The 22,651-nt window shown below is 35.9% G+C and overlaps 1 protein-coding gene across 1 annotated transcript in view; it reads left to right on the top strand.

Annotated features, from left to right (window-relative positions):
- The window catches only part of Ddx56 (putative ATP-dependent RNA helicase DDX56), a 96,233-nt gene that overhangs the window by 70,644 nt on the left and 2,938 nt on the right, over positions 1 to 22,651 (top strand). Inside the window, exons 10-13 of the mRNA XM_090372038.1 lie at positions 5,008 to 5,124; positions 15,749 to 15,852; positions 17,412 to 17,479; positions 19,847 to 19,936. Of these exons, the coding sequence (XP_090228164.1) occupies positions 5,008 to 5,124; positions 15,749 to 15,852; positions 17,412 to 17,479; positions 19,847 to 19,936 (379 nt within the window). The remainder of the gene's footprint in view (positions 1 to 5,007; positions 5,125 to 15,748; positions 15,853 to 17,411; positions 17,480 to 19,846; positions 19,937 to 22,651) is intronic.

Here is a 22,651-nt window from a genome sequence, read left to right as displayed (position 1 = left end):
ACAGTTCACAATAAATGTTCAAAAATCTCACCGCCAACCTCAATGCACGTTGCAACTCTTGTGGTAATATGACATGTTGTACTTTTGAGGTCATCTTGGCATTCCTTTATGAGGGCAGCAGTATCCAAAATGTGAGCAAGCAATTGGTCTATTGTATTCACCTTTTCTTTGTATACTGCCCTTTTCATTCATCCCCACAAACAAAAATCTAACCAAGTGAGGTCTGCAGACCTTGTTAGCCAATGAACAGGACCACTGCGGCCGATGTTATACCGGTCTGGTCATACAATATCTAAATCGCACTTTCCCTGAAAGTTCGATTTAGATATCGTATCACCAGACCGGTATAACATACAGGAGCTCCATCATGCTGAAAGTACATACCAATCCTTGTAGCCACAGAAACATCTTCTAATAGTAGTGGAAGTTCTTTTTGCAGAAATTCGAGGTAAATGGGTCCTGTAAGACAATTTTGTAACACAACAGACCCAATCAACTGATTGTCGATGATTCCGCACCACACGTTTATAGAGAAGCGATGTTGAAAATTTTCTACAGTGGCATGTGGATTTTCGTCTGACCACCTATGAGAGTTACGGGTGTTGTTGATACTGTCACTGGTGAAAGTAGCTTCATCGCTGAACAGTATTAATGGAATTAATCGGCGATTAGCATTTACCCACCAACAAAATTCCAATCGCCGGCCGTTTTTCCTGGTTGAAGGTGTTGCACCCACTGTGTGTGAAATGGATACAAGCCACGCTCATGTAATGTTCGTCATGCTCATGTCTGTGGAACACTGATACATGTAGAAATTCTTTGTTTGCTAATAGTAGGACTACGTTCTACCAACTGAAGAATGTGTTCTATTTCATCCACATTTTGTTCATTTGCAAGTTCAGAAGAAATATGTGTGTTGTGTACTACCAGTCTCACACATTTTGGTATAAACACTAGTAAACACTCTTGAATCTGGTATTCTGCGGTTAGGAAACTGTCAACAGTATTCTCTACACTCCGTGGCTGAGTTAGTTGGTTTCAGGCATAGATAGCAAGGTCCCCCCCCCCAGAACTGGGGAGGGGGGTTGTCCAGCAAAACAGCCAAATCGACTATAGAACACACACAATTAACAGACATAAGACACACAGCACGGCAGATGAATTTAATTATTCAGGTGGCCTGGAAATAATAGTTTGGTATGCTCTACAAGCAGCAGTAGCACTTCCACTACAAAAACTGTAAACAAACACCATATCAGCATATTCAGGATGTATGAAGATGTGCAGCATTCTTAACAACACTTCTAACACCAAACAGCATCAGGTTATAACTGCTTCTTGGTCACATCTGATTCAGGGAGCTGTGTGCACCAGTTTCAAACAGCTGTACCTCCATATCCATTGAAAGTTGGACACATATTTATATGACTTTTTTTTACCTCAGAATAATCGATACTATAACCTCCAAAAATACTTACTATTCCTCCTGAATCACCCTGTATATATCCAAATTTTTTATTTGGATATAGATGAAGTGCAGAGAAATAGTGGGTCAGTTAATCCAAATGTCTTGTAATGAGGGATTTTAACTTTCCAGATATTGACTGGAACTTCTGGGTTGGTCACTCGCACACTAGCAAGACTTTTGGGGATTTATTGGAGGATTGTTTGCTACAGCAACATGTTTGAGGGACAACCAGAGGGAGTAATACTTTTGATCTCATTATCAGCAGTGATTTTTCATGCATTAGGAATTCGCAGATAAAGGAACCACTACATGACAGTGATCACAGCCTACTGATGTGGGATTTACTTGAAAAATGTAACTACCATCAAGGGTAAAGGGAAGGGTTTTTGTTTTCATATAGGTGACTACAATGGTCTCAGGCAATTTTTAAATTCTATACAGTGGGATCAACTGATGATGTTAAAAACGGTGAATTCTAAATAAGAAGCTTTCAAGCAATTAATCTTGGAAGCTACTAGGCTTTTCATACCAACTAAGAAATACTGTTCAAGATTTAGACCTAAATTGATATCAGATGAACTAATGAAGCTCGTGGCAGAGAAGAAAAATGCGTAGGATGCATATAAATTATCAGGTGACACAGAAGCCTGTGCCAGATATTAGCTAATCTGTAATCAAGTCACAAAGGAGATTTAGGTAAGTGAAGGCTGATTACGAGAAATCCTTGGAAAAGGATGCAAAGAAAAACAACAAAAACTTCTTTACTTATGTAAACTCTAGAAGGAAGAGAATGAATCAGATTGGTCCACTTGATGTTGGTGGTTAAACTGTTGATCCTGCTCAGATAGCTGAAAAACTGAATGAGTATTTTGCATCTACATTGACACGTGAGAAATTCTGTAAGGATGGGGAAGACAGAAGTTTACTAAACTCAAACAGGGAGCTAAATGATTTTGTAATAATGGAGAGCAAAGTGGAGGAGAAATTGTTGAAATTAAACATAAAAAAGGCATCTGGGGCAGATGGAATCAATCTAGTTATATTGAAGGAGGCAGCGAGGGAAGTTAGCAAACCCTTAGCCATAATTATGAGAGCATCCTTAGATTCAGGAGAGGCCCCATGGGCTGGAGTTGTGCAAATGTATACCCAATCCACAAAGGGTGATACAAATAATTATAGACCTGTTTAACTCCTGTTCCAGGGAAAATAATGGAGTCACTGGTTGAAGTAATGCAGGCTCACCTAGACAAGACTGCAGTAATAGTTCAGACACAGCATGGGTTTGTTAAGGAGAAGTCTTGTATGACCAATTTGATTGGATACTATAGCGTGGTCACAAAAGAGCTGGATGCAAAAAATAATTTTGATATCATAAACTTGGATTTCAGGAAAGCTTTTGATACTGTTGCACATGGAAGACTACTGTACAAATTGGAGCAGTATGGCATTAAGGGCAAGTTTCTGCAATGAATAAAGGGATGGTTGAGTGGGAGACGGCAGAGAGTGGTAACAAATGGACACTGCTGTACATGGACTAATGTTATTAGTGGAGTCCCCCAGGGTTTGGTGCTGGGCCCATTGTTGTTTTGTGTATTTATTAATGATATTGATGAAGGTATGTCAGGCTTAATGTCCAAGTTTCTAGATGATACAAAGGTTGGCAGGGTTGTTAATAACAGTAATGACAGTATGCTGCTGCAACAGGATTTGTAAAAGTTGTGCAGATGGGATGAGAAGTGGCAACTGAAATTTACAATTGACAAATGCAAAGTACTGCATATAGGTAGCAGTAAGCCCAGAGTAATGTATCAACTCTGTGGTACCACACTGAAAGTGGTAGAAAATGAAAAGGACCTGAGATAATTGTGCAGTCAGATATGAAGTTTTCTGAGCAGTGCAGACAGGCTTCCAGAGAAGGTCATGGGGTTTTGCCAATGATATACAGGAATTTTGCGAGCAGAGATAAGGAGGTGAATATTCCCTTGTATAAGGCACTGGTCAGACTACACCTTGAGTACTACGTACAGGTTTAAAAGCTTCATTTTAGGAGGGATGTAGAGTTGCTAGAACGAGTACAGAGAGGGGAACAAAGGGGTACGCTTACGAAGAAAGGCTTAAGTCTGCAAGTTGCTGCATCTGGAGACTAGGCACCTGCGAGGTGATCTGATTGAGGTGTATAAGGCCTTGAATGGTTTGAGCAGGCTCAATGCTGACAGGATACCTCTGCTTGCTCAGACTAAGAACCTGAGGGGGCATAGATTCGAATTGAGGAAAGACAGTTGTAGAATTGATATGCAAAATTTACCTTTAGCCAGAGGGTAGTTGATTGCTGGAACAAACTTCCATCTGTCATTGTGGAAATTGATAGCTTAAATAAATTCAAACCGGAACTAGACACATATTTGGAATGAATGGATGGGCAAAATGGAAAGGGGTGTTTTTTTTTTTTTTTTTTTTTGGCTGATGCTGTATAAGTTTGCTTTCTTGCATCATATGCCTCTATTTCTCAATACCTATCTCAAATAATCTGTTGGCATATCAGCCAGTACGATTTGGCCTCTCATCCCAGTTTATCTGTGTTGCAAAACTTTTGTCCTTTGAGATGCTCCTTTAAAGGCCCAGAAAACAGGTAGCCATGAAGATAAGTCAAAACTGTTTCTGGAGTTTTCCCCGGTCCAAACTTTTGTAATAACAGTTTTGTCACTTTTGCAGCACATGAGAACATGTTTCTCATATGCTGCAAAATATCATCTCATATTCTCCATCCTACCAGATCATAGCATTTCATCTTTGAGACAACTCTGGACACTACAATAGTTGTAGATACAAATATCTTTCACATCCCAAAGATAGCAGTCAATACTTTTGTCTGATTGAATTGAACCACACATTCTGAAAGGTTTTTTGGTGAGAGAGGGATAAAGATATTGGATGACTGGTTAACATTGCTCACTTCTGAAACTCATTGCCAAGGTGAAAACACATCTCACAAATAATTTTAGCCTTAGAAAATAATGTATCAAGGATGGTTTTGTTTGGGCTCAGATCCTATCAGAGATGGAAGATTTCATAATAGTCATTGCATGAGGCTGTAGTTTGCCAAAACCAGACAGTAGGAATCCCTTCTCCGTAAGTTATTACAGGTTTTTCAGCCAGCACAGCATACAAATTTACCCTTGAACATATTCTTTTACATATATAACACATTCTGAAATCATATAACCCCCTATAGAGACTAAATTAGACTCAAAAACTTTCAAAACAATCAAAGAAACCAACTTAAATCATAATCCCTTCTTTGACTGACTATGGGGTGTGAAATTCTGTCATTATTTTGTTTTTAATCTTTTTACTATTATCATTACGCATACCCACTAATTATCATTACACATAGCAACACCCACTTTTTAAGCAGTAAAGGAGGTACCAAATTTAAATTACTTTCTTATTTTGCAAAATTCCTAAAATGCATCATATGATATGCATACAGATTCATCCATGTGATTTCAGTATCTTAAGCATTTAATTTTATTTGGTAGGATCAAAAAAGATAAAGAATATGGTGTTTCAAGAGGAATTGATTTTCAGTTTGTTTCTAATGTGATCAACTTTGATTTTCCACCAAATGTAGACTCCTATATTCACAGAGTTGGAAGGTATGATATTAATGAAAAATTAAAATTTATTTGATTTTATTATTTTAAATTCTCATTTAATATTCCTTATTAATTTATTCAGTAGCTATTTATTAGTACCTCACATTTTACTTGTCTTTTTACTAATTGACATATTTTACTAATTCTCATCATTGAAGCATGAACAGTATAATACTCATTTATTTAGAAAGTATGAGACTAAAGGATTTCTGGATTCTGGAAGGTCCTTAATGACAGCATAGCAGTTTCATCACTTGTCACTCATTTGGAGAGGTCTGTGATTCCCATCAATGACTGGAATTTCTAGTCCTCTTTAGTTAAGGCTGTAATTCACCAGTCTCAGTTAGTTTTTTTTTTTTTTTTTTAAATCCCCATGATTTATTCTGGGTTTTTTGGCCTACACAACGAACAAATCAGATTGAACGAACGCACATGTGCGCGCACACGCACACAATAGACAATGGCACAATATGGTCTTATTCATCAATATACCCTAAACCCAGCGAGGTTTATGGATTTTGGGTCCTTAGAGCAAGAGAAATTAGAACAAGTGTGAAATAAATTATTAAAAATGTGTATATTCTGATTTGCTTTATCTAAAAAAGTGTTACAAAATGCAAATTTTAATGTTTTCAGGTGCCTTCCAATAAGCAACAATTTTTTTATATTGCAAAAGTCCGAATATTTTAAGTGATTCTTTACTTGGAGTGGAACAGTGAAAGCAGAATTGTCAATTTTTTTTAGACAGAGTGGTCGATAATTATTTTACACATGCCCTGTAAAGTTAACTGTTTTGTGTTTAGGCTTCTCTCTCTCTCCTTTTTTTTTTTTTTTTTTTTTTTTTTGTAAAACCTCTTGTATTTTACATATCCACATATGTAAATTACTCTCATAGTGATGCTGTGCTCTTCATAGTGATTACAGAGAATTAGAGATTATAGGGGATTAGTGGAGTAGAGTAGGATTACAGAGGTTTGAATATTGCTTTTAAATAATTTATTTAATATGTTGTAAATTTTATTTAAAAAAAAAAAAAAAAAAAATATATATATATATATATATAGAATCAAATTACTAAAGCGTAGAACTGGGATATTATAAGATTATATATACCAATCAGATTAATGCCATCTGAGATAGAACATTACATCCTATTTGGCGTTTAGGAATTAGCCATTCCGGTATTCCACTTTTCGATATATTTCCATTATATATTACCATTTTTTATTGGCTCTTCTTTGCTGATATTATCTTACTATACCAGGATCCCTTTCTTATAGGGTCGGGAAGTTACGCTCCCGGTACCATCCTATGTATAATCGTATAAACACTTTTCCTTCACTTTTTACTATCTTATTCTTATTTTTCATACCTCATGAACTATTAGAGCAATTTGTGGGGGATTGAGGTGCTATTACTTTAACTAGCCTTCTCTCCGTTCTCCTTTTGTTAGCTAATTTAGCTTATTATGTTTAGCAGATTATTTGGTTCTCAGCATTGCTTATTTACTATTTTGTTACAGCTATCGGTCGGGCTAAATGTCATCCAGCCTGTCTTCTGCAAAATTACTATTAATAAGCTACTTAATTTCTATTTTATTATACTATTTTATTTTAATACCTAACTTATGTGTCCATTTCGACATCTTTCGGTCCTAGTTATACAGGCAAATGACAACAGAAACTGATGGCTCAGCCAGCCATGGGTTATGTATTTTGTAGGGGTTTAGCCCTCGACAAAGTCCCTTGCAAAGTATCTTTTCCCATGGTTGGCTAATTATGTATATTTTTTATTGAATTTAATATTTATGTTTAACCATTGTTGCCTAGGGTCCGGTTTGTTCTTGGATTGCTTCGGGTATTTTAAACTACAGGACGTCTTCTACATTTTTACAATTTAATATTATTTCATTCCTGCATATATTTAACGACTGATATAATGTTCTATCTCAGATGGCATTAATCTGATTGGTTTATATATATATATATATATATATATATATATATGTATATATAGTTTTTTTTTTTTTTTGTTTTTTTTTCCTGTAGTTTGATTTTTTTATATTATAAATATAATTTTTTGAAAATTATTTTCATGGTTATTTAGTAAATTTTACAGTGATTGTTACAAGGTCCACCTTGAACACTTCGTCAGAGGATTTCATGACATCATATGGAAATAGCTGATGGCAATTTCTAGGTGATTATGATTTTATCCTTTGCAAAAGCTATGGCATGTATTCCAAGGTCGACCTAGTGGATAATCATAGCTCACCTGGTAATTCTTTTCATTGTCACCATTGGACGGAGTGTATTAACCTTAAGTTAAAATTTGGTGCATTGCTAGAACAATTTTAGTCACTGAAAAAATGGGTACTTTCCCTTGAGAATAATGTAACTGGGAGCTCATCAGGGACTTGAGACTCTAGTAACCCACCAAGTGATGCACTCCCAATTCGGTCCCCAGAACAGAATAACCAAGTGCAAACTACTCTAGTTCAAAAAGACTTGGTTCTATTAGGAGACTCCATTGTCAGGGAAACTGGAAATATTTTTTGTAATAAGAATAGGTTGTCTAGAACCAGGGTATGTCTGCCAGGAGCAACAGTTAATGATGTCACCAACAGATTGTCAGATTTTAAGGGGTGTAAAGAGAATATTATTCATGTGGGGACTAATGATATTAAGCACACATGATCTGCCAGTTTGTTAGACAAATATAAGACTGTACAAGAAATGCCACAAGTTAATCATGATGTCTGTGTGTGTCTGCAATTCTGCCCAGACACAATAGGAGAGATTATATGCTGAAAGACTTGTGGATTAACTCAAGGATTGAAGGAAATTTTTATCAGCTTAGCCTGCACTTGTAGATAGAAGGAATCTGTTTTGTAGAGACGGGATACATTTAAACAAAGGTGGTGCAAGGGTTTTTGCTAGTGTTATTGAGAATACCTTAAAGGTTCGGGGAAATTTCTAGTTTTGGTGTACAAGAGTAATATAGATGAGCATTTATCTGATAATATTGGTCAAAGTAACACTTCCACGTACCTCAAGAGTTATTGTTTATTACTGCAACAGAACATATTAGCAGGATGTTCAGAGGGCAGAAACGTTTCAAATGAGCAGATGGTTAACTATACAAGAACACTAAGTCTTAATTGTTTATACAGTAATGTCAGAAGTGTCAATAAAATGAATGAGTTCAAACTGCTGGTTAGGACAAGTAATGCTGACATAATAGGGCTTACGGAAACGTGGTGTCACCCAGGGATAGTGGATGATGAGTCAGTAAGGTGTGTATAATTTATTTAGGAAGGATAGGACAGATAGAAGAGGTGATGGGGTCATGCTTCTTATCAAAAGCAGCCTGAGCATGGTGAAAGCTTTCCCCAGATGCAGATGTTTTGCATACTAGTATAGAATCTGTATGATTTGAGATAGTTGGAAGCAAAGATATAATGAGAGTGGGAGTAATCTACAGGCCAGGTGATTGTGAAGATTATGTTGAGAGCCTCTACATGCAAATAGAATGAGCAAGTAAGCATGAATGTCTTATTCTGGATGATTTTAATGTGCATCTAATTTATTGGAGATAATGGAAGGAAACTCCACATGGGGACAAAATTTTTAAATCAACCGGATGATTTTTATTTGTACCAACATGTCATGGAAAGTACTAGAGAAAAGAATATTCTAGACCTCTTCATTATTCATGAACTAAATGACATAATAACATTAAGAGTAGGAGACCAGCGGAATTACTTACCAAGTACAGGTCACTGTTGAAAAAAAGCTGTGAATTAGGGTTGAATTTGAAAGTGTCTGCAATTCTGCCCAGACACGATAGGAGGGAGTATATGATGAGAGCCTTGTCGATCAATTCAGCCCTGGAGAGATTGTGCAAGGCTCGAGGGGTAGAATTTTTCTCAGCCTGGTCTGTACTTGTTAACAGACGAGACTGCTTCTACAGGGATGGGATACACTTAAATAGAAAAGGTGCAAGAATATTTGCTAATGCTATCGAGGCAGTGTTAGGTGGGTCAGAAAACTGCTAGCTTGGGGGGGATGCACGGGCTAATATTTTAACAGTAGCCGCTGTCAGAGGTGAAAGTGAATCTTGCACTGCTTCTATTAAAATGAGCAGCAGCCTGGAAAACAAGATGCAGGGGATTTCAAAGACTGCTGGGAGTTATTGCGGTACAAGTAAATGCATGGGCTGTGTTACGGTAGCTAAGAATAGGAACGGGTGCATGTATACTTTCGTGTACACCAATGCTAGGAGTTCAGTAAATAAATTTGATGAATTTGAGGTGTTGGTCAAAACATCAAAGGCAGATATTGTTGGGATATCAGAGACGTGGTGTCACACAGACATCAGCAGTGCAGAATTGGAATTTGGGGAGTATAATGTATACAGGAAGGATAGAAAGGGAGGAGGGGTTATGTTATTAGATAAGAAACTCATAAAATCTAAGGAAGTACATCCAGTCGACATGGCTGGACAGTGCAGTGTTGAGACAGTTTGGTGTGACATAAGCACTGGGAAATCAAAATCGAGAGTACGAGTGTGTTATAGCCCTAATGACTCTGAGTATACTAAACAACTGTACAGAGAAATAGTGGGCCAGTAAATCAGAGTGTCTTATAATGGGGGATTTAAATTTCCCAGATATTTACTGGAATTTGTGGGTTGGTCACTCGCACACTAGCAAGGCTTTTATGGATTTATTGGATGATCCTGCTCAGGTAGCTAACAAACTATATGAGTATTTTGCATCTACATTCACACATGGGGAGTTATTCAGCGAGGGGAATGCCAGAGGTGAATTAAACTCTGGCAGTGAGCTAGATGATTTTGTAATAACTGAGAGTGAAGTGGAGGAGAAATTGTTGAAGATAAACATAAGAAAGGCACCTGGGGTAGTGGGATCTATCAAGTTATATTAAAGGAGGAGGCAGCAAAGGAAGTAAGAAAACCCTTAGCCATAATTATGAGAGCTTCCTTGGACTCAGGGGAGTTACCCATGGAATGGAGATGTGCAAATGTGACCCAACTTCACAAAGGAGGATCAAAGGGTGACACAAGTAATTACAGACCTTTAAGTTTAACTTCTGTTCCAGGAAAATTAATGGAGGTAATGGTTAAAGAAGCACTACAGGATCATCTAAGACTTTAGTTATAGTTTAGCCACCACATGGTTTTGTTAAGGGGAAGTCTTGTCTGACTAATTTGATTGGATATTATGATGTGGTCACAAAGGAACTGGATGCAGGGAATTACTTTGGTATCATATATTTGGATCTTAAAAAGGTTTTTATACTGTTGCACTTGGAAGACTGCTGCACAAATTGGAGCAGTGTGGCATTGGAGGTAAATTCTCTTCTTCGTGGACACTGCTCTTCGTGGACTAATGTTATTAGTGAAGTCCCTCAGGGTTCAGTGTTGGGTCCATTCTTATTTTCTGTATTTATTAATATTGATGATGGTATATTAGGCTTAATGTCCAAGTTTGCAGACAATACAAAGGTTTCCAGGGTTGTTAATGACACTGACAGTATGCTGCTGCAACAGGATCTAAAAAAGTTGAGCAGATGGGCTGAGAGGCGGCAACTGAAGTTTAACTTGACAAATGTAAAGTACTGCATATGAGAAGCAGTAACCCCCAGAGTAATGTATCAACTGTGTGGTACTACACTGACAGTGGTAGAGAATGAAAAGGACCTGAGGGTAATTGTGCAGGCAAATATGAAGTTTTCTGAGCAGTGCAGATCGTCTGCAAGAGTACTCATGGTGTCTTGTCAATGATATACAGGAATTTTTCTAGCAAGGATAAGGAGGTGATTATCCCCTTGTATAAGACAATGGTCAGCACACCTTGAGTACTATATACAGGTCTGGAGGCCTCATTTTAGGAAGGATGTAGAGCTGCTGGAACGAGTGCAGAGAAGGGCAACAAAGTTAGTGAATGGAACAAAGCTTCTTACGAAGAAAGGCTTAAGTTTTGCAAATTAGTGTCTGGAGACTAGGCACCTGAGACGTGATCTGATTGTGGTTTATAAAGTTTTGAATGGTTTGAGCATGCTCAATGCTGATGGGATTCTTCCTCTTGCTCAGAATAATTGCCTGTGAGGGCATAAATTCAAATTGAGGAAAGACAGTTTTAGGATCGATGTGCAGTAGTTTACCTTCAACCAGCATGTGGTTGATTGGTGGAATAAATTTACATCTTTTGTTGTAGAAGTTGATAGCTTAAATAGATTCAAGGCAGAACTAGACAAACATTTGGAGCAAGTGCAGGTGAAATTAGATTTGGTTGTGTTTTTTTTTTTTTTTTTTTGTTTTTTTTGGCTGATGCTATATAAGATTGCTTTCTTGCATCATGTGCCTTTACTAATGCTAATAGTGCTGATGACATAATAGTCCAGTAGCAGGAAGTGAACACTGAGTTCTACGGTGGATGATGAAGAGAGAATTAGCAGTAGTTAAAGGCAAAGGAATGTTTTATAATTTCAGAAAAGGAAATTACGATGCCTTCAGGTACTACATGGCCTCTATTAACTGGGTAGATATCGCACAAAGAGCAACTACAGTTGAATATAGTATACCTTTAAAACATTAATCACAGAAGCCTTAAATGTGTATATACTATTAAAAACAAAGCCTCCACAAGGAGAGGTGCCTCCGTAGCCAGGTGGGAAGGAGCAGCAGTGCGTAGCACACGCTTCTTGTTTAGACCGGGATTCGAGCCCATCACCACCAAATACGGAGGATGCAGAAAGTTCAGGGAATGACCGCCGCATATTCCCGGAGCAATATGGCCTTAGTTGCTAATGCTCCTCAAAACCAAATAACAACAACATCGAACAGGAGGATTCCAAGTTCAATGAATAATGAAATTGCCAGATTACTTGAGGTAGAAAAAGACAGCATGGAAAAGTTACAGAGCAATAAAAAGTACTGAAGCCTATAACAGCTACAAATTGAGAAATCACTGGCAAAGAGTGGGTATAAGGAATTCTTCACATACAAAGAAAAGGACAAACCAGATCGGACCTTTATGTAATGGAGGTGGGATAGTATTGGATACCCCAGCTGAAGTTGCAGATCTCTCTCTCTCTCTCTCTCTCTCACACACACACAGGGGGGGTAACTCGGGATTTTTTTTTTTTTTTTTGGCTGGTGCAGCATAAGCCTCAGGTTTCCTTGTACCATATGGCATAATAATAATGAACTGAACAGTTACTTTGCATCGATATTTTCAGAAGAAAATCCTGTTATGTCAAAGGGAAATTATGGGAGTGAAGTTGAAAAATATGTAATTAATGGTATTGAAATTTGATGATTATTTAATGAAAAAACGTTCGAGCCTACAGGCCAGTAAGGCTCCTGGAGTTGATGGCATATAATCTTAAGGGAGGTGGCAAGTGAGTGCATTGAACCATTGAGGCTAATTATGAGAGCATCACTGAACTTGGGAGTGATTCCGTTGGATTGGAAAATTGCCAGTGTATCTCCAATAAATAAGGGCAGTTCTAAGAGTGAAGTAGGAAATTATTTACCAACTGGTCAGTCTAACTTCAGTAGTAGGAAAAATCATGGCAGCAATGATCAAGAGTGGAATTCAAGATCATTTAGATAGAAATATAATTCGGAAGGATATTCAGCATGGTTAGCTATTTTGACAGGGTCACTCGTGAGCTGGATTTAGGAAATAATTTCAACATTGTTTATTTGGATTTCAGCAAAGCATTTGACTCAGTCCCACATGAGCAGTTACTTTATAAGCTGTAACTGGTTAGAATCACAGGGAAAATTCTTAGATGGATGGCTTCGGGGCAGGAGGCAGAGGGGTGTGATAAATGGTTACTTCTCAGATAGGGTTGATGTAAGAAGTGGGTTCCCCCAAGGATCAGTAGTAGGACCACTGTTTTTGATTTTCATAAATGACATTGATGAAGAGATAGAGGGCATGATGTCTAAATTTTCAGATGATGTAAAAGATTGATAGAGTAGTTAATCACTGCCACACACAGCTTCTTCAGAGTGACCTAAATAGACTTCAGGGATGGTCAGAAAAATGGCAGCTATGCTTTAATCCAGCAAAGTGTAAGGTATTACACTTGGGGAACAGTAACCCCAAAATAACTTATGCACTTGTTGGAGTTTAACTAAAGCCAGTAGTGGAGGAAAGAGACTTGGGTGTTACAATACGGTTAGACATGAAGTTCGAGCATTGCAGACAGGTTGCAAGGAACGCCCATGATGTTCTATTGATGATTGATCAAACGGTTGCTAGTAGAGATAAGGTCATTGTAATCCCACTATATAAGACTGTTAGACCACACTTGAAATACTCTGTTCAGGTATGAAGACTGCACCTAAAGAAAGACATTGAGCTTATTGAAAGGGTTCAAAGATGGGATCAGCAAAAAGGGCGTCCATAAGTTTCATCCTCATTCATAAGTAAAATGAATGAGGATGAAATTTTCACTGTTATGATTCTAGAACTAGGGGCCATAAATTCAAGTTATGTGGGGAGATGTTTGGACTGGATTGCAGGAAGTTTCATTTTAGCCAGTGAGTTTTAAATTACTGGAATAAGTTACCTAATGGGTGGTAGAGGCTGACAGTTTGGGAAAATTCAAAGGTCAGCTGTATAGTTACCTACGAGAGGAGGGAAACATATAGGTTGTCTATTTCCTTTTCTTGTTATTTTATTTTATTGGCTGGTGCAGTATAAGCCATAGGTTTCCTTGCACAAAGTGTCCATTACTAATATTGCTCAGAACCTTTTTGTTATAGTCCCTCAGTTCTTCAATTAAACTAATGCATTTATCAATTTAAATTTTTTGTTTTGATTTGTCCCCTCGTCAGTATCTTCACCTTTTTCAAGATGCATAACTAATCAATTATTTGGCTGTCAGTAAGTTAGAGAGTAACAAAATCAACGTTAAACATTACTTTACAGCCTTCTTATATAACTCTTTTTTTTTTCCTTTCTTTAACAAATCAGTCACTTGCTTTTTGTGAGAAATAGTAAAACCTGTAAATCAGATATTGTTCAGTTGTGAATGTGCTCTCTCTCTCTCTCTCTCTCTCTCTCTCTCTCTCTCTCTCTCTCTCTCTCTCTCTCTCTTCTCTCTCTCTCTCGTTGCCCATAGTTTTGAATTTATCTTTAAATTCTCTCTATTTGAGTGTGCTTTCCTCTTTGATCCATCCAGTCACTTACATATGCTGCAAACTTTTTAAATTTAATCCTCAGTAAAAATCATTAGAAAACAGTTGATTTTTATTTCCCTACCAGAAATTAGTATTTACAATGCATCTGTATTCTAACAGTTGGTTGACTTGATCTTTCCTGATTTAAAATTATTTTGGTGATGTTTATATATAATGTCATTCTTACATCGAAGGTTAGGCACACATATTTCTTCAATTTATTTTATTTTTTTCATCATTTGCAGTAACCATTTTTATGAGATTTTTGGCTGAAATTTCATGTGTTTTCATTAAAAAACAAATAAAATATTATTTCATATTAAAAACTATAATAAATGTAGGGTATTTGTTATGTTTATTTGTGAAATTCTTTGATCATATCCATAATGGATATGATCTGGAACGAGTACAGAGAAGGGCAACAAGATTAATGAATGGAACAAAGGGTTGCTCTTACGAAGAATGTCTTAAGTTTTGCAAATTACAGTGTCTGGAGACTAGGCACCTGCGAGGTGATCTGATTGAGGTGTATAAAGCCTTGAATGGTTTGAGCATGCTCAATGCAGATGGGATTTTTCCTCTTGCTCCTAATAATCCCCTGAGAGGCATAAATTCAAATTGAGGAAAGACGGTTGTAGGATAGATGTGCGAAAGTTTGTCTTTAGCCAGCGGGTGGTTGATTGCTGGAACAAACTTCCATCTGTTGTTGTAGAAGTTGATAGCTCAAATAGATTCAAGGCAGAACTTGACAAACATATTTGGAGTGAGAGGATGGGTGAAATAAGGTTTTTTTTTTTTTTGGCTGATGCTATATAAGCTTGCTTTCTTGCATCATGTGCCTTTGCTAATGCTAGTGATCTGTTGCAGTATAAATTAATTTTCTCATTGCTGTTAGTATCACTTATTTGGTGATATACCATTTAGCCATACTGAGTATTAAATAAACCTGCTGGTTGAAATTCAAAAGCACATTTGAACATGCTTCTCTACATGAAAGTATTTGGATTCTTCATTTATTTAACTTCTTTACTTCAGTTGTTCTCTCTTCCAGTTGTAGTATTTATAATTTTATCTTAAAAATATGCTTCAGAAAATCTGAAGGCTGTCACGTTTCTAGAGTAGCAGTCATGGTTTTGGGTTATGCCTTGTACATACCTGGCAGTATGCCATTGAAAACTGCCCACTGTAAACTGAGTGATGCAAGGTGGCTGTCCAGTATATATATATATATATATATATATATAAAAAAAAAAAATTATTAAATCTGTGACGTTATGAAGGTATCCAATTGTTATAAATAGATATTTTATAAAAAATATTTTGGAGTAAAAACGATATATTTGAAATTGCTCAAATTTTTTTCTCATTTCTGAAATACTTTATTATTGTTAATCACAAACAGAACAGCCCGAGGGAATAACTATGGTACAGCTCTGTCTTTTGTAAGCATTAAAGAAATACCATTACTTGAAGAAGTGAAAAAATCATTTAATGATGATTCTGTGGGTAAGTAATATATTTAATTTCTCCTTATTTTTTCAAAACATTTTTTTCTTCAATTGAATTAGTCTATCATGGTCCATCAAATGCACTATTATCAAATATATACTATATCTGCTAAGTCTAATCATTATGTGAAATCCTCCTTCATTAGTGATATTTTATGATTAATCAATAGTCAACTCGTCTGTTTCCAAAAGTTGTACATCTATTCTAGTAACTTTCAGGATACATATCCTTATTTGTGGTAATCAGATGAGTCTTTTTTACACTAGTAGCCAGTGATACAATATTTATTGGGGAATGGTAGTACCAGTTCTTGGGCATTATGGGGTACTCGGGGAAAGAGTGAACATACTGTATGTCCACTCTTTTATGTATATGTACTATACAATATGACATGACACCTTGTTTAAAAAAATAAAAATTTCAATTTATTCTCAATATGGCCGAAGCCAGAAGGGTTCATGTATTCAATGTGATTACATACGTACTGAATTAATTATTGAGAGCAAACAGATTTTTGGCACTACAGTTCACAGCTGGCCATGTGCTTATCTTGGTGGCATATTGGCTTGAATCTTAAACCTCCTTGCTTGTGGCTGTGCATGTTATACACTGGACCACAGCCAGCCCTTAAGTGGTAATACAAAGCATGCAAAAGCTTTATTGGCTTACCCAGAGCTGCTAACCTTAACTCCATTGAACACCTTTTAGATGAACTGGAATGTCAGCTTTAGGAGAGAGCAACATGCTTGCAATCAATGGCTGAATTGACTACTGTGTTGAAGAGGGAATGGACCAAAATACTGTCTTTGTGTTATTAGAAGCTGATTCAATGTTTACCAACAAAAATATAGCATAAAATTAGGGCCAATGCATTAAATATTGTAGCAATAAAATGTTTGAGATTTGCAAGTGTCCAGTTACTTTTGGCAAAACTGTCTGTGTAACTTAGTAAAATCCAGTACTCTTATCATCAATCTCATTGTCTAAGCATTCATGCAAAAAAAGTGACATTTCTTTCTTTAAAAGATGCTTGCATGGACAGTCTTGTCCTTTAATTTGTTTTTGAGGCCAGCAGGATTTAAACTTGCCTTTGCAACAAATTTCCCTGGTATTGCACTATTTTCAAACAGACAGCCTCTTCAAAAGCTTAATTGGCCATTTGTTTAAAAGACTGATATGAGAGCTTGTTTCAGGACTAAACAGTCCTTTCTGAGATAGCGAATTATCTCTAGTAACACAAGCAGACAGAACAGTTATGAAGGTATTTGATGTGAGCCTGTTGGTAGGTATTCAGAAAACTTGCCACAGGGAGAGGATCTCTTTGGCCCCTTTTCAGGGGAGAATTTTTATTAGTAAAACCAATGAGAAACTTTTCTTGAAAAATATTGGCAGGCACAGCTGGATGAACGGAGCAGAAGCCATTAGAGGTTGATATGAATTTCTTCCCCCAGCAATTCCTTATAAAATCCTTTTTCATTTATTATATAATAATATACAATATCATAAATAATTATCATAGGTATAGCAAAAACTTACTTCCTGCATATCTTTTCCAGACTGCAATATTTTCAAACCTTATGAGTTTAAGATGGATGAAATTGAAAGCTTCAGATACAGGGCAAGAGTAAGTTACCACACTGTTCTTGTTTAAATACTGTTTTCTTAATTTTTTTTTCTTATTTGTGATGTGTGCATCATTTATGGATTTTTTTCAAGTCTTCATTTGCAATCAAATAATCTGAACTGTGTAGTAATAACAATTTTATGATTATATAAAATAGGTCTATTTATGTGAATGATATGGTACTCGAAGTGACAGGTATGAGATAATTCAGCCACATGCAAGAGGGATTTTGCTAGTTTGGTTCATTCTGTTTATACTCAACTATGACCACATAAAGAAGTTTACAACTAATCATTTTAACAATGAGTACAGTAATCACATGAGCTTGAACCACCAACGCAAACAACATGTGGACCAAATACTCAACTGTGACATGTCTTGCATTTTTATGGTACTGCTTTATTGAACATTTTTTTTTGCAGTTGCATGTTATGCCTATTAGTAGCTTCAGTGTTCAGCTGTCTGTCCATCTACATGTAGAAAATCACATCTCAGGAAATATCCAGAAATTACTCAATAAAACATGGGATCAACATATTTTCATCATATGAACATGTATGGTGAAGTTTTAATAAATAAGTTCTTGAGAAGAATATAGGAATTTAACCTCTCAGTTACTTTATTTGATAACCGAATACATCCAAAATGTAATGTGGTGAATTTGGACTAATAAATTGAAATGACCTTAATTGTTGGCAGCAGATTGAACTCCCACTCTACACAAGTTGTGCCTTGGTTTTGTGCTACTTTTAAACAATTGACATTGCCAAAAGGTTAAGCTGTCATTTATTTACTTAAATGGCATTAATATAGAAAGTCCAATTTTAGTACTTTTAGTAAACTGCTTAGGGAGTAGCAAAGCAAAGAGCCATTTCCAGTTTATACTGCCCATGCTCCTACGATAACACTTGCTGCAAGCCGTGATCCTGCAGTTATTTAAGGATGTACAGTGACAAGTTAAGTCTTACTGTTGATAAAGGGGGCAGTCGCCTATGACAGCTGTGGTTGTTTTTATTGCTTTTAATTTCCATATAGTGTGATTTCTACATTTAATTTTTATAGCTTTTATTTTATTGTATAATCAGTGTGTTTTATTTTAGTAAAGTTTCAGTGATATGTTGCATTGCAGTTATTATGGGTCAGAACTTTCCTAACCTCAGAGGCCTATTTGAAGAAGCATACATTTATATTCATTGCATTGAATTTTATTGAAATGTTTTTTGATACAGTTCAATTACCTGTAGAGTACTCTCCTCAGTCCACTCCATTGCACTAAGCTGACTAAACTAGCAAAACCCAACATGCATTGTGCAATGCGCATCCAGATGTGTGTAACTCTCTGTAACATCATTTGATGTGACAGCAAAATACCGACTAGTAGTGGGACGCTGCAAACTGATAGGCATAACATTTATGTTCATGTAGAGGTCACAGGGTCCCTTCCACACCAACGCATTGAAGTTGCATGCTGTGGTTACATTACCAGGTTCTGTTACCAGTATGGTTTTAGATTAATACTACATTTATCATGTTAATACTCAGAATATATTTAATAAAATCTTTAAATTTTTGTTTATTCTTAAGCAAAAAGATTGAAGGCCAAAAAAAAAGCAATCATAATAGTGTAGCTTTTCATCTTATATATAAATTATTATTTCATAAACTCTGGAAAAAAAAAAAAAAAACTAATATCAACATTATCTACTAAAATATTATGAAAAATAGCCACGAAAGGGAGGGAGGTCCTACTTAGTGATCTTTGGGGTCAGTCCCTTCAAAAGCAGTATAATGGGAGTTTTATTGTATTGCAATTCTAATTAAAACGAGCATTTTATAAAATGTTGCCTTTCAATTTTTTTCAGCTAAATGCCAATCTGTATTAAAAAATTTAATTTCTAAAACTTAGAGATATTGAACCAATAAAATGCCTTGATACACTTTATTAAGAAAAAATATTGTATTATGCTAGTACTAACCTATCAAAAGAAAATTAGACTTTTTATATTTTGAAATACCATCTAAATATTATATAATATATTAGTTTGTATTCTAAAACATTAACAGTTATTACTTTTCAATGAAGGGACTATGAAAATTCTCCTTGGTATTAGATGTGAATGGATTGATTGTATATATTTTGTTATTTCTGTAAACCTTCCCTCTAAGTATGCATTAAACTGTTCTAATGTATTTATTGCAAACAAAAAGAATAAAATAATACAAAGACTAGGGAATTATTAGGTTAGAAGCAAGGACAAATTACTATACACGTAAAGTGCTACATTCATATAAATGTTCCTAAATTATCAAAAATTACTTTTAATGAACAATTAACTTATAAAATAAAAAAATACATTCTATTTTAAGGATGCCTACAGAGCAGTGACAAAAATTGCAGTCAGAGAAGCAAGATTGAAAGAAATCAAACAAGAGTTGCTCAATTCCCAAAAGTTAAAGGTATAGGGATCTCTGCTTGTTTTTCATAATTTAATTAGTTTTTATGAAAAAAAGCCAACCTTTAACATAACTGTGCACTGTTTCTTTAATTTGAACTTTATTATTTTTTTTTAAATACAAAATACATAAGTGTCCTAAAAATAACTATGCTGTGAATTCATGTATGCACATTGGCCACTTGATAGAATGACTACTTTTCATTTCAACCTATTATAAACTTACATTTTATCATAATAAATGATTATTTAAGTGTACATAATTAATCTCAAGTTTTCCTGAATTCAAAATTCAGTGCATAGTTACTTTCGGATACCTAGTAATAATTTTTCTATTTTGTCTACTTTAATAATAACTACACTGGTGTTCAAAGAAAGTGCATCACCTATGAATTTCATATTTCTAACCCTTTTTCGCAATGGTATATTACATTAATGACTAGCACCACAAATAGAAATAAAAACCAAAGATATTTATTAATAGTTAAGGCAAAGCTAAGTAATATTTGAAAGATGCTCTCAAAATATTCGAAAATGTGCATTTGCAACCTTTATACAACAGTTTTGGTAAACACGACAATTACAGCTGAAATATTATCAGAAGTTTTCAGTTTATCATTTTAAATGGAAAACAAAATGAAAAGTTCACCAGGTGCAAACCAATATTTAGTTGAACTGCCTCTGGCGATAGCAGCACACCATTGAAGCACTGACAAGATCAATTTCTGAAGATAATCAACTGATAGTTCATGGTTCCAAACACGAATTATGGCTTCTGAAGTTAATGACGGGTCTTTGGTTTCTTTCTGCCAACTGCAAATTCCATACGGTGCCAACAGTTTTCTATAGGATTCGGGTCTGGGCTGTTTCCTGGCCAGCTAAGAGTTGTAATGGACCTAGTGGACCATTTTTTCACCTGTAACAAATGTAAACACATTACTGTCAAACCTCTAATGCAGAAATTAAGGCGCCTCCGTAGCCAGGTGGGAAGGAGCAGCAGTGTGTAGCACATGCTTCTTGATTAGACCGGGGTTCGAGCCTGTCACCACCAAGTTCGGAGGATGCGGAAAGGTCAGGGAATGGCCACCGCATTTCCCAGAGCAATATGGCCTTAGTTGCTAATGCTCCTAAAAACCAAATAACAAACAAACAGCAGAAATTAAGCTAAAGTAACTACAGAAGTGCCTACTTACACTTTTTGCCAATGACAAGGAGCAGAGTCATCCTGAAAGAAGCAGTTACTTGGCAGGTTAAAATGGTCTCTAATGGTTGGCAGCAATTTGCCTTCCAATATAGCCAGAACAGAACCTTTTTATAAACTGCAGGTGACCTACTCCACGATACGAAATGCAACCCATATCATTTGGCTGGTAGGCAGTATCACTGTAGACACCATACAGTCTGGATGTTATTCTTCACCACATCTATGGAGAATCGTTTGTCTCCCATCAGACCCATGCAGGTTGAATTTCATCTCATCCAAGAAAATAACTGACTTCCACTGCTCGAGGGATCCATTGGACATGCTCAGGCCTGGGGGGACTTCTTCTTAGGACGACTGACTAAAAGTCCATTTTTAAAGAGGCATCTTCTGACTGTTACTGTACTTGCTATCACCCCTGTATGTTCTTCCCATTCTCTTTTCAGCTCAGACGCTTTACGGTTTTTAAGGCATAAGTGCAAACTAATGCACTTATGCCTTAAAAACTTCAAAACACGGTCCTGTTTTGACATAGAGACTCGTTTGCGTCCAGTTCCTTTTTTTTTTTTCCTATCAGCAGAACCAGTATTCTTTAATTTGGAAAGAAATCTACTCACTGTCGACCAATTACCAAACACTCTATAAGCAATATGACGGGAAGAACATCCTTCCTCATGTAAAAGCAACAATTTCATTCATTCTTCATGGCATCAGCTGCACATGACTTGCCATCCTGAGACACAAGCAAGGAATGATTGCAACTCTTGCAGAGCATGCTTATATAGCTGAAAGTAACAGCCGATGCAATATTACATAGTCACCTACGAGTGTCAATCTTATCTGATGCAATATGTAAGAAATATTGCCATATATTTACATAACAATTACAATTTTAAGGGGTGCTGCACTTTCTTTGAACACCAGTGTATATAAAATTTAAGATTTGCTTTTAGATTACTTGTGATTGTGTTATTGAAATTTGTCAGCATCTGTTTCTATCCCCCTCAAGTATTTCTAATTTGACAAAAAGAACCACTCATTTCAAATTCAAAATTTCTAAAAGTGAATAGAATTTAAATTTGGGAGAAAAATAAAATTATCATAGATAAATATTCCCTTCATAAATAAATTTTTAAATTGGAACCTTGGGAGTCTAAGCTCACTGAAGTTTGAGAAATACTGCTCTATTAAGTCTATTTTCTGCAATTCCATATTACAAAAAAATTACTGCATATTTTTATTCATCAATTTACAGAGAATGAAATATTGTGATGAAGTATAAAATAATTTTTCAAGATGGGGATTTTAATCATGTTGTTCATGTGAACTTCCACTAGCAATGATCAGGAATGTGCAAACTGTTTTTGCCCCTCAGCTATATTCAAAGAGTTTCACATTGATCAAGTTCCTCAAAAATAAATACTTAAGGAAAATTTAACAAATGGCTGAAAGTATTTCATCCTTGAAAATAATCAAGGATTATATGTAGTCCTGTTAAAGAATGGTTCTGATTTGTTT

This window comes from Mastigoproctus giganteus, chromosome 4, assembly GCF_048544385.1.
Source record: "Mastigoproctus giganteus isolate SK-2022 chromosome 4, ASM4854438v1, whole genome shotgun sequence".
NCBI classification, from domain to species: Eukaryota; Metazoa; Arthropoda; class Arachnida; order Uropygi; family Thelyphonidae; genus Mastigoproctus; species Mastigoproctus giganteus.
Note: the sequence above shows the minus strand (reverse complement) of the source record. Positions and strands in the feature narration are given on the sequence as shown.